The 17,373-nt window shown below is 48.3% G+C and overlaps 1 protein-coding gene across 2 annotated transcripts in view; it reads left to right on the top strand.

The window, feature by feature from the left end:
• RADIL (Rap associating with DIL domain) overlaps positions 1–17,373 on the top strand; it is a 73,835-nt gene that overhangs the window by 40,036 nt on the left and 16,426 nt on the right. For both annotated transcript variants that reach the window (XM_060282600.1, XM_035132145.2), the window contains 5 exons: positions 420–754; positions 2,740–3,420; positions 5,299–5,336; positions 8,605–8,765; positions 12,800–12,912. In XM_060282600.1, coding sequence (XP_060138583.1) covers positions 420–754; positions 2,740–3,420; positions 5,299–5,336; positions 8,605–8,765; positions 12,800–12,912 — 1,328 coding nt within the window. The remainder of the gene's footprint in view (positions 1–419; positions 755–2,739; positions 3,421–5,298; positions 5,337–8,604; positions 8,766–12,799; positions 12,913–17,373) is intronic.

The following is a 17,373-nucleotide window of genomic DNA, read 5'->3' as shown; positions in this document are numbered from 1 at the left end:
GTATGCTTAATTTTTTTAACGATTCCCCACCTGTAAGCCGCCTTGAGTCTCTGCCAGGGAAAAAGGCGGGGCATTAATAATGATGATGATAATAATAATAAATAATAATAATAATAATAATAATACAGTGGTACATCTACTTACGAATAACTCTACTTACGAATGGAGCTCCGTCCGCCATCTTGGATGCAGTTTAGATAGGATTTTTCCTACTTACAAATTTTTAGATAGGGTTGCTTCTACTTACGAATTTTTTCTCCCAATGCATTCCTATGGGATTCGACTTACAAAATTTTTCGACTTACAAATGTACGTTCGGAACGCATTAAATTCGTAAGTAGAGGTACCACTGTAATGATGATGATGATGTGTGCGTTGTTTTGATGCCTGGCATAAAATCCCCTCTTGTTCACCCCCAGGGATCAATGCTCAGGCCCGGAAGCTCCAGCGCAACCGCGCCAAGGGCACCATGACGCTTTTGACGGGGTGCAAGAGCCACGCCACGCAGACCTCTCTCCGCCGCACCGTCAGCGAGACCAGCCTCAGCCAGGCGGGCAGCGCCAGCGCCGAAGGGGGGCAGCAGGAGGAGCAGCTGAAGAGGCACTACTCCACGCTGCCCGAGACCCTCCAGTGCCTGGAGAGTGGCAAGGATGCGCAGCTGGCACCCGCTGGGGAGCAGAGTGGCAACAGCCTGCGCTACTCGCTGTATCAGTCTCCCCACCTACTGCTCCTGCAAGGCTACAGCCAGCAACACGTAAGCAGGCGAGACACGCCTTTGCTAGGCTCTGCGGCATTTCTGTCTACCACTTTATATACAGTGGACCCTCTGGATACAAATTTAATTTGTCCCAAGGGTCCGTGCGCACCCCGAAAAATCTGTATCCAGGTGCGCTGTTTCTGCACATGCGCGCGGCATGATAGGGCGCTTCTGCACATGCGCGAGAGGTGAAACCTGGATAAATACTTCCGGGTTTGCCGCTTTTGCAACCTGAAGTTTACGTTACTCAACCCGAGGGTCTACTGTGTGTGTGTGTGCGTATTTGTGAGTGGCACGCAGAAAAAACTGAAAGCAACAGCAGGCAACTTAATCCATGACAAATTTTGCAAAATCAAAGTTGCTGTCATTATTACAGCAAAGAGTTGTATCTGCGTGTGTGTGTGTGTGATTTAGCGCTTCTGCGTGTGCGCGAGCAGCGCAAACACAGAAGTAACCCATTCCGGTACTTCCAGGTTTGCCCCGGTCTCCATCTGAGGGTGACGTAAGCCGGAGGCAACGTAACCCGAGGCTCCACTGCATTTATCAAATTTTGTACAACTGTCCTTCATTCGAAGATCGCAGGACAGTTCCCAACGTAAAAATACAAAACAAGAACACAAAATGCACAATAAAAACAAGGCAAAACCAATCACCCTCCTCTCTCACAAACACGTATAAAAAGACCCATGCGTTAGCAGCAAGAAAGGCAGATTTCGGTCTTACATGACAGCACCCGCGAATTTGGGAGGGTGGGGGCCATGGGATAGGCTACAGATCATAGCCAGGCCCTTTCACCACAAAGAGGCAGGGGGTGCCCAAGTTTAAGGTCCTCAGATTTTTCAATTCATTCATTTATTCAATTGATATCCTCACTGCCTCCTGAGGAGGGGAGTTCCACAGTTTAACTCTGCGCTGTGTGGAGAAGGATTTCTTTTTATCCGTCTCAAATCTTCCAACTCTCACCTTCATCCTTTCCCTCAAAGAATTCTGGGGGTTGTAGCTCACCTCTGAAAATAAAACGGTTGGTATCCTAATGGCATTACTGTATACAAATCTCTGGCCCAACTGCGTTTAATGCTGTGGGTGGTTTTGGTTACCACACGTCAAAAATATTTTACGGAGATGGAAAAGGTTCAGAAAAGGAGCGAGGAAGGAGCAAGTTCCTTACGAAGAAAGCTTGCAATGTTCAGGGCTTCCTAGTTCAGAGAAAAGGTGAGGGAGAGGTCTTCATGTAACACAGAATTAAACTGTGGAACTCCCTCCCACAGGAAACAGGGATGGCCATCAACTTGGATGGCTTTAAAAGAGGACAAATTCACAGAGGGGAGGGCTAACAATGACTCTTAGCCTCCACAGTTCTCCACACAATCCTGCTTCCCATAAGCATAAGCACCTGGTTTATTTCCTTCTTTCCAGAGATGGAAAGAAGATAAAAGTCCCGACCAGAGAAGAATGGCAGATCAAGTAGATGGATTATGCTGAAATGACCAGAAGAATCAGAAATCAGGAAGACCAAAATCTTAATAAGGAATGGGGGGAATTTATAACTTATCTTAAAGACCATTGTAGGCAGTTAAAATCGTTAGTAGGATTGGAATAAACCTTACTGTTTAATGGTGAATTTTGGATACAGTGGAGAGAGAAAAGATTTGGATTATTATAAAAGATGCAGGAGGAAATGATTAACAATAGGACCCACAAAGGGGAGGAGAGAATAATCTTTGTGTTTATGTTGTATGTTGAATATGTGACTGTAAAATTTCAATCTGAAAAACCAAATAAATATTATTATTATTAAAAAAGAGAGAACAGGATGGTGGCCGATGGTCCATTTCGATGAACCATTGACAGTGGGATATAAATAGAATAGAATAATAGAATTGGAAGGGACCCCAAGAGCCATCTAGTCCAACCCCATTCACAGGAGGAAGAAAGGGAAATAATAAACGTCGCTCTCTGTGTCTGTGGTTTTCGCTGTGCAGGACAGCTTGGTTTATTTGCTGAATCGCGACCAGCACACCGTTGGCCAGAGGACTCAAGCCAGCAAGCCCAGCATCAGCCTCTCCGCTCCGGACATCCTCCCCCTCCACTGCACCATCCGGAAGGTCAAGTCGTCTGGCCGCTCGAGCCACCGTCCTGAGGAGAAGCTGGTCCTGGAGCCCATCACTGGGGCCGCCGTCTCCATCAACTTCTCCGAGGTGGGCAGGACGGCGGCTCTCCACCACGGCGACCTCATCTCTCTTGGCCTCTACTACCTGCTGCTCTACAAGGACCCTGTGAAGACGCAGCCACTGCCCGCCCAGACCCTCATGAGGCTGAAGGCCGCACGCCGAGCCTCCGAGCCCGAGCTGCCGTCCACCTGCAAGGTCTGCGGCAGCCAGGCGAGGGACAAGGGCTCATCGGCCAAGAAGGCGCCCGCACCGCAGGGACCCTCTGGGCGGAGGGGCGGCCGCCGGAAGCTGCAGCTGGAGTTTGACAAGGCCAGCGAGGACCTGCTGCTGCGGAGAATCATCACGCTCATCGAGCCCACCAGCGACGACCACAAGCTGGCGCCCGCCTTCCTCCTGTGCCTCTGTGTCCAGCACTCGGCTGGCCACTTCAGGCCTGGGGAGTTTGGCCATCTCCTCCTCAAGTTGGCCAAGATGATACAGAGGACCGTGTGGGTCAGTATATATTGGATATATTGTGGGATGTGATACATAAGTAGCAGTCAAGTACAACATTCCTTGTATTCCTAGAGTGGACATGCAAGGCGATCTTTGGTCCAGCCAGTCGAAAACTTCCTGTTTCCTCCTGGGCTGGGACATACTTCCTCTGGCATGTGACCAGGTTACCTGTGCAGGTAACAAAAGCACAAGGCCCACAGCCCTCCTCCTTTCTTCTCTATCTTCCTTTTGTCATGAGAGCTGCAGTGACTTCCAGTCTACAGTCACTGGGATTAATCCCCCATATGGGGTAGATCCACATGTATATATCTTTGTAACTACCCGGTAAGTCTGCCTTCAGGGATCAAACTGTGAACTAATGGTGTGAGTACGCTACTTTTATATACTCTACTTTACACAAGATTGTGGCGTGTTTATTCTTTTAAGAGGGATATAAGGGAACTTACCAGGTCAGTAATATTGAGAGGCTTAAACAAGCCTGCAACCAGCTACCCGCTGTGCATTCAAAGGGGAATGTTAAAACTCTGCTAATTTATAGAACTTGCTTATGCAAGTTAGGAAGGATATCAATAAACAATATATCCTCTCCTGCCTCCCTGAACATTCCCACATATATAATTGAATCTCTCTCCTTCTTTCGGTCAAAGAGAACAGAGCCTTTTTAGTGGTGGCTCCCCATTTATGGAATGCTCTCCCCGGAGAGGCTCACTTGGCATGTCCTCTTCACCCAGGCCTTTGGCCGTTAAACCACCTACAGTATATGACCTGTTAAAATGCGTGGAGAGGAGGGACTATTATTAAGATTCTGTTACCACAACGCTGTGTATTATTATGCTCTGGGTTCTGTTTTCATTATTATGCTGCATAAATGAATCTCAAAGCGGCTTACAACCAATAAATAACCATAACATAATAAAACGTAATAGCACATCGCTAATGCGGCATGCATCATATAAAATAATTAACAGATTATCAATAAAACAGTTGCAATCTAAAAAACAAACAAACACCTTAACAAAGCAGCAACTAAAAATTAAGCTAAACCTCACAATTACGGCAAGTCATGTGATCAATACAGCATTTAGAATTTATAAAACATTATTAAAAACATTAACAAAATAGCAGCTAAAAATATATGCTAAGCACTAAGTTCATTCAGACCATATTTGCACCCCCATGAGGTTATTAATATTGTACACCATCCTGGGGTCTTTGGATAAAGAGCAGTATATGAAATGAAATACTGTAAAACAAAATTTTAAAAGTCCACCTGGGGTGGGAAACCAAGGTGGTTAACCGGTTTTGGCCCTGAGTGTTTTCCTTAAGGTCAAGCAACACTCAACAAGGCCTGCTTAGATTCCAACTGAACATTAGGGAGAACTTTTTCCGACGGCAAGAGCCATTGAGCGGCGGGACAGAATAAACACAGTCCTGAGAAAAGCCTCTCTCTGCTCAAGACCCCAGAGAGGAGCAGCTGCCAGTCAGAATAGATCATAATGAGTCTGATTTGTCCATTAATTGCTTTATTCCTTAGTATAAGACAGCTGCATGGGCTCCTTTTCCTGCAGCATGGAGTTCCTCTGTTCAAGATTCCAGCCGCTCCATTCTGTTCCCCTGTTTTCCACAACATGCCCCCCCCCCGGCCTGGAATTCCACGACCACCGAGCATGCTCAGTCTTGATTAGCCCGTCCTTTGGAATTTTCTCCTCTGAAGATTGGTTGTCCTTCTGCAAATCTCTGGGTTTCCCTGCTGCGAAAACATGGCTAGCAAGCAACATTGGGACTGGCTGTGCAGATCTGGGCACTTTCTCATCTTCACGGTCTCAGTGATATTTCTTTCCCTTTCCCTTTCTTTGTTTCCTTCCTTGGTTCCAGGAGAAAACGAACGAACTAGCCGAGAAACAGTCGCAACAGTAAGTCTTCTGTATCCAGGATTTCCGCTTCTTTCTGCGAAAAGTTGCTTCCAAATAAATATGTATACAGTATAGGTTTTGGTTTGCATGCTGCCCAAGCCAAGCTCTGCGTCATCCTGGGGGGTGAGGAGGACGCCTTCAAAATATGGCATGGAAATGCATCATATAACAAGCAGCATTTATCTTAAAGGCGGTCTCTTAACTAGTGCAAAGCCTATTCAATTGCAAAGCAAATGATAAAAGGGCCTGGTTCTCACAGTACAGCAAGACACGGTTTATTCGTGCTTCGTGTGAATGCCAGAACCTAGTCCAGCAGACTAGCCCTGTTTTGTTTTCTGGCAAGAAATTGCAGCGCGATGTCATTGGTCATTGCTGTTCTCGTTGTTTTTGCTAATTATGCACAGCCTGGAGAAAGGGGAGAGAGATTTTTCTTCTTCTTCATACCACTAGAACTATTGGCCATGTAGTGAAGCTAGATTGGAAGATTCTGGGTGGATAAAAGAAAGTTTCCTTTTATCTATCCCGAATCTTCTGACATTCAGCTCCAACTCCCAAGAGACAGCCTTTAATAGGAACATTTCTTAATTAAATTTGCTTCTGCAGTTGCATAACCATTCTGGACAGAAATACAACCTCGGTTTTCGAGCGTCTCGGAAGCAGAATGATTCAGAAGCCGAAAACCAGGAACTAATTGCTTCCATTTTCCAATGCACCTCGGAAGTCGAACGGCTTCCGTTGCGTGTTTTTCCATTTTTTCAATGGATTTTGCCAACCGCCCATCGAACCTCATTTTTTGAATGTTTTCAGAAGTCGAACAGTCTTCTGGAATGGATTACGTTCAGAAACCGAGGTTTCACTGTACTTCCTCCAAGAGAGGGAATAAAAAAGGATCGGAGTGGAGTAAACTGGCTTGTGTCCAGATCTGTATTCTGCAATTCTGCTCAAGTGCAGAAAGGCTTCAGGGACCCCAGAGGGATTTAGGATTTAGCATCCACTTAAACCCCTAGAACAGGGGTTCCCAACAAAATTTTCTCGAGGACCCCTCATCGAGCCACTATTGTGACAAGGACCCCCATTAATTCCTAATCCTAAAATTAAAAAGTGAGAGCCAAATTAAGAGTCTTTTTATATTTTATATTTATACGTTTTTTACAGTTACAGCAGAGTACTCCATCAGTATACAGTTAGTTTTAATTTTCAGTTCTTAATGAGATGAACCACTTTTTAACCAACGGTCCATTTTTAACTACATGAATTGTAGCTTCCGCTTTACAAACACTACTGTTTTGCAAAGAGGCAACGCGCACCAGGGAGGAGGGAGGGGAATGGAGAAGACAGGGTACCTGCGCAGTAGCGCACAAATGAAGCCGACACGCGCAAAGCATCTTGGGGAGGTGAGCGTTAGTAGAATGCGCACGCTGCCTCTTTGCAAAACAGTAGTCTTTGCAAAGCGCCATCTAACGGCATACAGCAGAACTACTGCCTCTATCTAATTCTAGTTTTGCGCTAGACTCTGCTCATGCAGGAAGTGGCCAAAACAAAAAATCTGTTACCATACGAAATATATTTAATATGTTTTTTAGCATCTTGCGGACCCCTCTGGCATAGCTCGCGGACCCCTGGGGGTCCCTGGACCACCTGTTGGGAACCACTGCCCTAGAAGAACCTTCACATGTCACCCAAAGGCATCATTCTGCCTGCTGGTCGCAGGAACCAATGTCACAAACCTCTGTCCTTTTCCCTTCAATGCCTGGCCACATACAAGCCTGCTAGACAAGGCCACCACCTGGGATTCCTACCGTAATTCAAACCCGGGAGTCCCTGGTACTTGTCTATCGGTTTGTTTATTGCATTTATCTATTGCATTTATATCCCACCCTTTTTTTCCAAGGAGCTCAAGGTGGCATACATGTTGCTCCCTGCCTGACCTCATTTAACCCCCACAACAGCCCTGTGAGGTGGGCTAGGCTGAGAAGCAGCAACCAGCAAGCAAGCCTCGCGGCTGAGCAGGGGTTTCCTAGAATCCTAGAGTTGGAAGAGACCACAAGGGCCATCCAGTCCAACCCCCTGCCAAGCAGGAAACACCACCAAAGCATTCCTGACAGACGGCTGTCAAGCCTCCGCTTGAGCCCTGGCCTTTCCCAGATCCTGGTCTGATGCTCTAACTGCTACACCACACTGCCTCTCACACTGCAAATTTTGCATATTCCACGTGGGTTGCAGAATGCTGCTTGCCTTGGCACAGAATTAGGGTTGACCGCATTACAGAAGCCTGATCACTTCTTGCGGTTGTTGTTGAGCTCGATGCTGACAATCTGTGCGAGGTCTCCTTTTCCTTGTGCTTATTGTCGCCTTATCTTGTTTGCACAGCCACTCAGCGAGGCTCTCCTAGTGTCCTTTTTTTTGCTCGGCTGCATTCCTCCTCCAACTCCTTAACAACCCAGGAAGGCATCTGATGAGAGGAGGAGGGGATTTGATTAAGACAATCCATTGAATTATTATTGCGGCAATCTATATATAAAGCAAAAACAAAAAGCAGCGCTTTGGCGCAAGGGGAAGGAGGAAACCAAATCCAGATTTCCTCGTCCTCTTTTGATAATTGGAACAGTCTTCATATAAGGGAGCAGAGCTGGTGTGTGCAGTCTCTCTGGAGCCTGTCATTTGGTGAAATGATCCCATATGATTTTATTTATTCTTTTGCAATAAACAACCAATCTCGGCGCCTGGAGACTGGAGAGAATGTAAGGAAATGGAAGAGCCGGTGGGAAGAAGAGGGGCATATCCTTCTTTAAAAGAAGGCTGTTTCTCAGGAAGCTGAGGTTAAGCAGAGCCATGTGGTGCAGTGGTTAGTGCAGCCTACGTCAACATCTGGCACTCTCCAGATGTTTCGGACTATAGTTCCCACCTGCCCCAGATTTTCCACAGGAACCTCAGGCGGAGTAGCCATCCCAGCACCGGGCAAAATCCTTCCACGTTACGCCACGTCCGACTTGCGCGATTTCAACTTGGCAGCTGGCCTGCTGAACTCACCCAAATTAAATGCACAGAAGGCGGAGAGCTTCAAAGCTCCTTTTGCAAAGCGTTCTCCCTAAGCTCTTCTCCGCCTTGCTTCCTGGGCTCTGGGAGGCTCCTGCAGAAACTCAAGGCGGTTGTGTGAGATCTTGCGAGAGTCTCTCAGAGCCTGGTGAGCAAAAAGGAGGTTCGAAGATCCGTTTGGAGAGGGGTACCTCTGCCGGGATGTCTCTCAACTCTGCGCTTGTCTCGTCAGCCAGGATCCTGCGTCTCTCTCCCGCTTCACCATCAAAGACCTGCTGCCCGACTTGCAGCATGTCCTCTTCTGGATGTCGAACTCCATCGAAATCCTCTACTTCGTCCAGCAGAAATCCCCGGTTTACATCCAGAGCATGGAGGAGGAGCTGGACATGAAAGGTGTTTTTATTATGCATTTAAATTGGTTGGAAGCATTTAAATTGGTTGGGTGGGGTACAAAGTCAGATGGGCAAAGTACAAATAATAAGATTATTAATTATTACGGTATTATTAATACCCAGCCAGATGGGTGGGGTATTAATAAATGAATACATGCATACCAATATAGGCCTGGGGTGCAGCCTTCCTCAGCCTGGTGCCCTTTGTGCTTTGGACTACAACTCCCATCAGCCAGCTAGTTGGGGGTGATGGGAGGTATAGTCATAAGAGTCTGCTGGGTTCAGCAATGGCCCATTTAGTCCAACCAGTTCAGCAATGGCCATTTGTGGCCAACCAGTTGCCTGTGGGAAGCCAGCATTCAGGATTCGAACACAAGACCAACTCTTCCTACCTGAGGTTTCCAGCGACTGGGATTCAGAAGCATGGCCGCTTCCAGCTGTGGTGGCAGAGCAGAGCCATCCTAGCTAGGAGCCATCGATAGTTCTCCCTTCTCCATGAATTTGTCCAATCCTCTTTCGAAGCCATCCAAGTTGGTGGCTCTCAATGCCTCCTGCGGGAGGGAGTTCCACAGTTTAACTCTGTGTTGTTGCGTGGAGAAGTGACGCATAGCCAGGAGCTTTGAACTGGTCTGAAATCATGTCTGCTCCTTCCCTGGAGCAGATCTGGAGAATTATAATCCCCAGCGCTGATCCGACAGCCTCCTATGTTTCAATTCTGCTTCCAAGACTCCCAAATCGCCTAGACTGTGGTACAAGGGCAGGCCCTCGAAGCAAGGTGAGACGGCCAGCTCAGGTTGCAGAATCCGCAGGGGCAGCAGATCTTTATGTAGGGACGTGGGTGGCGCTGTGGTCTAAACCACTGAGCCTCTTGGGCTTGCTGATCAGAAGGTCGGCAGTTCAAATCTGCTCAACGGGGTGAGCTCCCATTGCTCTGTCCCAGCCCCTGACAACCTAGCAGTTCGAAAGCACACTAGTGCAAGTAGATAAATAGGTACTGCTGTGGCAGGAAGGTAAACGGTGTCTCCATGCGCTCTGGTTTCCATCATGGTGTCCCGTTGCGCCAAAAGCGGTTTAGTCCTGCTGGCCACATGACCCGGAAAGCTGTCTGTAGACAAACGCCGGCTCCCTCGGCCTGAAAGCGAGATGAGCGCTGCAACCCCATAGTCACCTTTGACTGGACTTAACCGTCCAGGAGTCCTTGACCTTACCTTCATGTCCTCCTTGTTCCTGATGGAGAACCCTTCTCCCCTGGCAGGGAAGGGGTCGCACCATCAGCTGGCTTGCCTTGGCTGCCGAAATGTCTTGAGGATGATGCGCCTGGGCAATTCAGCACACTTTCTCCTTCCACTCAGCGTCCGCAGCCTCTTCCGGAGGGGAGCCAAGCCTGGCTCCTGGATGCCTTCGAGGAGCGAAGGCATAATTCCCTTCCTTGAATGAGTCGTGACAGGGCTCAGCTGAAGGGAGGCAGGGGGGCGGGGCTCATTCCTCCACCCAGCGGCCTCCTTGCATCTTCTCTTGCTCAGGGAAAAGGGAGGGAGATGGCCAAGACGAGATCTGGACGCTCCCCGTGTTCTTGCCTGTTTCAGATCCAGCAACCAGGAAAGTCAAGTGTGGAGAGTCGGGGGGGGGGGAGGGTGGCAATGCAGAGGGCAGCGGCCATGAAAAAGGCAAAGTCCGTGCTAGGGATCCTTAATCCCGCCAGTGTAATAATGCTGCTGTACAAATCTATTGTGCAGATGTGTTTGGAATGCCGTGTGCCGTTCTGGTAAAGGTAAAGGGACCCCTGACCATTAGGTCCAGTCGTGACCGACTCTGGGGTTGCGCGCTCATCTCGCATTATTGGCCGAGGGATCCGGCGTACAGCTTCCAGGTCATGTGGCCAGCATGACAAAGCCGCTTCTGGCAAACCAGAGCAGCACACGGAAACGCCGTTTACCTTCCCGCTGGAGCGGTACCTATTTATCTACTTGCACTTTGACATGCTTTCAAACTGCTAGGTTGGCAGGAGCTGGGACCGAGCAACAGGAGCTCACCCTGTCGCTAGGATTCGAACTGCCAACCTTGTGATCAGCAAGCCCAAGAGGCTCAGTGGTTTAACCCACAGCTCCACCTGTGTCCCTATCACCATTCTGGTAGCCTCACCTAAAAACGGATATAGTCGTACCTTGGATCTTGAATGCCTTGGCTCCCGAACAAATCGGCTCCCGAACGATCGACACCCAGAAGTAAGTATTCCAGTTTTGAACATTATTTTGGAGGCTGAACATCTGATGGGGCTTCCACAGCTTCCAATTGGCTGAAGGAGCTTCCTGCAGCCCATCGGAAGCCCTGCTTTGGTTTCCAAACGTTTTGGAAGTTGAAAAGACTTCCGAAACGGATTCCGTTTGACTTCTGAGGTACGACTGTATTGGAGATGGTTCAGAAAGGGGCAACCGAAACAATTAAGGTCATGGAGAAACTTCCCTGGGAAGAAAGGCTGCAGCTTTGGGCATTTGGGGCCTCGGAAGAAAGGCGAGGAAGAGGCGACAAAATGGAAGACTATAAAATTTAGTGTGGTGTTGAGAAGTTTTCCTCCCTCTCTCGTAACACTAGAACCCGTGACATCCCACGAAGCTGAATGTTGTCAGACTCAGGATGGATAAAAGAAAGTCTCGTGCAGGACATGGTTAAACAAGGGAACTCACCCCTGCAGGAGGCAAGGATGGCCCCAACTTGAGCAGCTTTAAGATAAGATTAGACAAATCCATGGAGGGGGAGAGGGCAACTGAAGGCTCCTGGCCACAATGGCTATGCGCTGCCTTTGCAGTGGGAGGCAGCAATGCTTCTGAAGGCCAGTTGCTGGAAACCACAGGAAAGGAGAGATGTTCTTGTGCAAAGAATCCTGCTTACAGGTTCCCTAGTGAGAACAGGATGCTGGACTAGATTGGCCACCAGCCTGATCCAGCAGGCTCTCCTTATGATCTCAAGTGTGTATGAAGGGTGTGTGTGGGGAATTCATCCCACCTGCGAAGGGTTCCGATCCAACCCTCTCCTGCTCGCTCTCACGACAGGCGCCCTGTGTGTCGTTGTGCCTGGTGGGAAAGTCATGCATTTTGCTCCAGGGCGCTTGAAGCAGGGAGGTCCAACCTGCCCAGGCTATATAAGGCAGAGCTTACGTGAACTGGCTTTGCTTGCTTTTCCTCTTCCCTCCCCATTCCTTTTTCCTTTTGTGTCATGCCAGGTAGATTAAGGGTTTGGGCCTGGATATTTAATCTCTTTGTAGGGCTTTGGAAATTGAGCCTACTCCCTTTCCTCCTCCTGACATCTAGTTTTCTGTGGGGTGGTGGGGTTGGTATGGAGGACCTCTAAGCCACCTGAGTTCCAGCCTGCAGCCTGATGTGGCTCAGCCCTGACATGGGTGGGCAAGAATCGGGCTTCTTTGATTCGCTCCCTCTGAAGACGAGCAGGGAGGGCGTCCAATGGCAGCTGAGTCTGTGCAGCTCAGATGAGTTTTACAGCAGGCCCAGAGTGACACCCATGGGACCCTTTTATCAGGGTGGGGGGCAGAAGTTGGACGGAGCTCTTGCCTTCCTGCCTGGTTGGAAAGAAGGGGTGCTTTTGGCTGGCCGGACAGGCTCTCTCTCCATTCCTGCATCTCTTGTTGCCATGGTTACCCGAAGACGGCCACAAACCCAGTCGGTTTAAAAGGTTAGCAAACTTAACGGAGTTATTTCACGCACGCAGAGTCGTGGGAGTCTCTCCGGGCCAACTGGACTTGGAAACCCCTTCGCATTCTCTGTCTTTTCCCGGCGCATTAACTTAATGTGATTTTTGAAAAAATGATATTTAAATTAATTGCTTTATGGATTATTAAGCGTGTTCACCTCTCTGGGTTCCTGCAGCCCGAGGGGCGGTTTGCAAACGTGAACAATAAATAAACACATTCAGGTTTTGGCCTCCGAATGCGAGGCTTTTTCTGTGCAGAGGTGCCTTTTCTCGAGACGCAAATGTTGGGCTCAGCCCCCCTTATTCTTTCTTTTCCTGTCTCCCTTTTAGGATCCAAGGAATCTCTCATTTCCCTGACCATCACTGCCAGCGAAGAAGCCATGACGGTCCTCGAGGAAGTCATCATGTATACCTTCCAGCAGTGTGTCTATTACATCTCCAAGGTAAAATACGTGTCTGCTTTGTCTGAGTATATTTCAATGTCCCTGTTGCTTCTGACCGAGGTCCAAAGACTGGAAAATCCCCCATATTTATTTCATTTATTTGATGAAATTCATGTGACGCTTGATCATAAAAATCCTCAAGGCAGCCAGTTAAAACATCTGAGCATTAAAAACCAGCAATAAGCTAAAACACACATCAGCATTCTATTCTTCTTCTTGTTGGTGTTGTTATTGGTACAGTATTTTAAATTATTTTAAATTATTACTGGTAATTATTAAATTTGTATTCCGTCCTATACCAGTAGATCTTGTGGTTCACAACGCAAAATTACGATATAAAAAATACATCACACTTTCTAGGTATCTGGGTAAAGGTAAAGGGACCCCTGATCATTAGGTCCAGTCATGACCGACTCTGGGGTTGCAGCGCTCATCTCGCGTTATTGGCCGAGGGAGCTGGCGTACAGCTTCCGGGTCATGTGGCCAGCATGACAAAACCACTTCTGGCGAACCAGAGCAGCACACGGAAATGCCGTTTACCTTCCCGCCAGAGCGGTACCTATTTATCTACTTGCACTTCATGCTTTCGAACTGCTAGGTGGGCAGGAGCTGGGACCGAGCAATGGGAGCTCACTCTGTTGCGGGGAACCGCTGACCTTCCGATTGGCAAGCCCTAGGCTCAGTGGTTTAGACCACAGTATCTGGGTAGGCCTGCCTAAATGAAAAGGTTTCTTTAGCAGGTGGTGGAGAAAAGACAGCGAAGGTTGCCACTGCTTGGTGTCCATCAGCAGGGAGTTCCAAAGTGTGTAGGTGGGCCACCAGTCTAAAAGATCTGACTTCTTACAGCTGAGGAAGGGGTATTACATGGTTGAGTTCCTCAGATCGAAGTGGTCCAGAGGGTGTGCATGGGGCAAGGCGATCTTGCAGGGAGACTGGTTTGCAGTAGACTAAAGGGCGAACATTTCTGAATGCAAGGCAATGCCCCCTTGCAAGCAGAAATCAAGCCTGTCAGGGAGAAGGTTAATGTTGATCTTCACCTGTCGTGTGAAAGTGGCCTTTTTAGCAGCTCAGGCTGCTGCTGCCTTTGCCAAACCAGCCTTTCTGAGGATGAAAAAAATGAGGTCCACGTATCGGGGTCTTTACCCAATGTTGCAGCGGAGGGGGGGTCCTCATTCTAGACCTCCCCAGGAGCACCCAAGCTTGCTTATTGAGCTCAAATCATTCCCCGGTTGCAGTCAGAGGCACAGACCTCTCTCTCTCAACCGTTGCAGAGCTCATCCTGCTCCCCATGCGGAGAAACAGCTGTGTCTCCAGTCTTGGCCCTCGGCTGCACACACCACTGGCACCAGGCACAGAGAAAGCGTCTCCTTGCAGATGCAGCTCTGCGTATCCTGCATTGCACCACAGGCGCAGCCAGCCGTGCATGGCAGTGGCAACCTTTGCTGGTTGCGATGATGTCACGGGGAGAAGGGGAGAGGGAGGGAGGGAGGGAGGGGGAGATCGGAGGGGGGCAACTTTCAGCAACCTGCAGATATAATACGTTACAAACGGTTTTGGGTAGACGTCGAGAGATCGGCATGATTGCAAAACAGAGGGCTTGCCTTTTAAATCGCCTGTTTGCAAACTATTAGGGTCCCCTTTTGCCTTCTGGAAACTGATAGAGTTTCCCCCCCCCCCTTTCTTATTTCTTTCCCTTACAAAAATCATTTTGCCATATTGCTAAATTTCTTGTGGCCCAAGCTCACCGGTGATGCAAACTGGGTGGGTGGGAGCGGAGGAGATTACGTCATCCCATGACGGCACTTTTCACCCTTCTGTTGCTGTGGTCTAGTGCAGCGTTTCTCAACCACTGTTCCGTGGCACACTAGTGTGCCGCGAGACACTGGCTGGTGTGCCGCGACGTGCGGCGACGAGAAGGGTGATTTGCATTGTCACGTGCCTGGCAGCCGCCAATAAACAACGCTGACCCGCCGGAAAGCAATATTTCTCCTCCTCTTTCCCAAAGCTCAGTGCAAACGAGCCTGGCGGCCGCCAATACTAAGCACTTACCCGCCGGAAAGCAATATTTGGCAAGTGTTTCTTAGAGTCATAATTATAATATAGGGCGGCACAGAGTTAAATTTTTAAACTTTTTTAATGGTGGTGTGCCTCGTGATTTTTTTCATGGAACAAGTGTGCCGTGCCCCAAAAAAGGTTGAGAAACACTGGTGTAGTGGTTGGGTTGTGCTGGGACTGGGGACCAGAAGACCCAGGTTCGAATCCCGGGTCTGACCCGAGGCGAGCCGTTGTCGCTCAGACTGACCTTCTTCACAGGGAAAAATGGGCAGTGGGGGCATCAGATGGGGTATCCTGAACCCCACGGAGAAAGGGTGAGATAGAGGTGTCGTGAAATAAATGAGGAAAGGGGCTTGTATGTGGTTGCTGGTGGCTGTGAAGGGGGTTGGGCTGCATTGCAGGGGGTTGGACTAGATGACCCTGGGCACCCCTTCCAACTCTACAAGTCTGTAATTCTATGAAACGAGAGACCAAAACAGATGAGATAAGGATTCTGTGATCAGAGAAGCAGTGCTGGAGAAGAGTGCTGTTTATTCTTTAGCCCCCACCCCAAGTGTTGTTCCCTCACTCTTAAATTGCTCTTAGCCTGACAGAAAAATGCAAATATCTCTGCTGGGCTTATATTTCCCCTCCCCAGCCTAGGGGTACTATCTGGGGATGGATGTAGGTTGGATGAGGCCCTCAGCTCCTGAAGGTAATGGGGCCCTTTCTATGTCCAGCTGTCCTTTGTCAACCACAAATTGCCGATGTTTTTTGTGTTGAATATATGCTATATGGTCATTGATGGACCTAGTAGGTATCTCAAGCCATTTGCCCATGTTGCCCTGCAACCAGTCCATACAGAATGTAGCCACCCTATATATAGAAATGAGCAAATCCAGGGATATTTTAGGGAGCAGGCTAGCAGGTGGGGCCCATGACTTACATCAGAGGAGCCTGCACAACACAAAACACTGTTGCTGTAGGTAGGTTTTATTTTATTTTTATCTATATTTAACTATATTTGGGGGGGGCAAGAGTGTGGGGCGCTAAGCTTGTTTAGCTTATACGTAAATTCAGTACTGGTACTATCAGTACCTTGAGGGAACTGGGAGGTTTAGATCTGTCTCGCCAGAGTGGTGCATGCTCTAGTTATTTCCCGCTGGACTACTGCAATGCGCTCTACGTGGGGCTACCTTTGAAGGTGATCCATAAACTACAACTAATCCATGAATATATCCAACTAATCCATACATGAATATGCCCTTAAGACAGGATTTGCAAGCAAAAAGACCAGTGGAGATGCTTTCCCCATTTGCCTCCCTTATTGCAGAGGAATATTTGAGGTCATTGGGAGAGTCAAAATGGCCCCAGGATTGCTCTCCCTGTGCTATTCCAGACACATGGTTCATATATTTAGACATGTGTGCATTTATGGATTAATGCCTTCTATATTTGAGACCTTAAAATTCTTATAATATCACCCATGCGATGGCTGCCTCCCTGCATGGGTGAAATTTGAAGTGTAAGCTCCTCGAATGCAGGGGACTCCTCGCTCTCCCCACCTCCCTGCTTGCTCCTTTGCAAAGCTCCGAGTCCCCAGGTTGCAACGCTCTCGTCTGGAGCGCCAGGCGTCTGGCCGAGAGGAACCTCTCGCAAAATGAGTCAGGTCTCACAGCCTGCAAGGCCAGAGAAATGAGCCCTTTTACCGGAAGGGTGGGGGAAACACTTTCCGAGATGCTATATTTGGAGGGGTGACTCTGCCTTTCGCCAGTTTTGGCACACATTCGGTAAGCCTCTGCATTGGAAAGTTGCCTGTTCTTTCCTTTCTCAGCTTTTCCTGGTGTCCCTCCCACTCCCATCTTAATTTTTATTATTATTGATATGAATAAAGCAAGAAAAGCAAGTGCCACGCAGGGTTAAGAAAACCCTCAATAATACACTGCGGGCTGGTGCAATCAAAATAGAAGGATAAGAGTATGATTTCAAGCCCAGAATAAAACGAAAACCCATGACTGTTGTGGGTTGAGATGAATCTTAAAGAGGAATATGCTATACTATTGAATTTACCGAATCCATTGATTAGCAGAGGGAGGGGACAAACTGTTTCTGTCTTTATTCACATGTGTTAAGACAATCAAGCCAGACAGATGCAAACTTCTCATTCTTTCCATCTTGGTCCAATATTCCAACCGTCTCCATATCTGTCTGCCCTGCCAACCTCTCACTGCAGATTTCATTAATGCAAACCACTCTGGCAGGTATTTAAAAAATGCATATCTAAAAATATATGAAAGAGAGGTTGTCTTGCTACTGGCGCAGCAATAAAACTGCTAGCATATTTGCAAAGCGAAGCAGGCTCCAGTATGGTTTCGAATTGGAAGGGAGACCATGTTTCGAGATTCCTGCATTGCATAGTCCCTCTAC

This window comes from Zootoca vivipara, chromosome 14 (genome assembly GCF_963506605.1).
Source record: "Zootoca vivipara chromosome 14, rZooViv1.1, whole genome shotgun sequence".
Classification (NCBI taxonomy): Eukaryota; Metazoa; Chordata; class Lepidosauria; order Squamata; family Lacertidae; genus Zootoca; species Zootoca vivipara.
The sequence above is the reverse complement of the archived record's forward strand: the minus strand, read 5'-3'. Positions and strand labels throughout refer to the sequence as shown.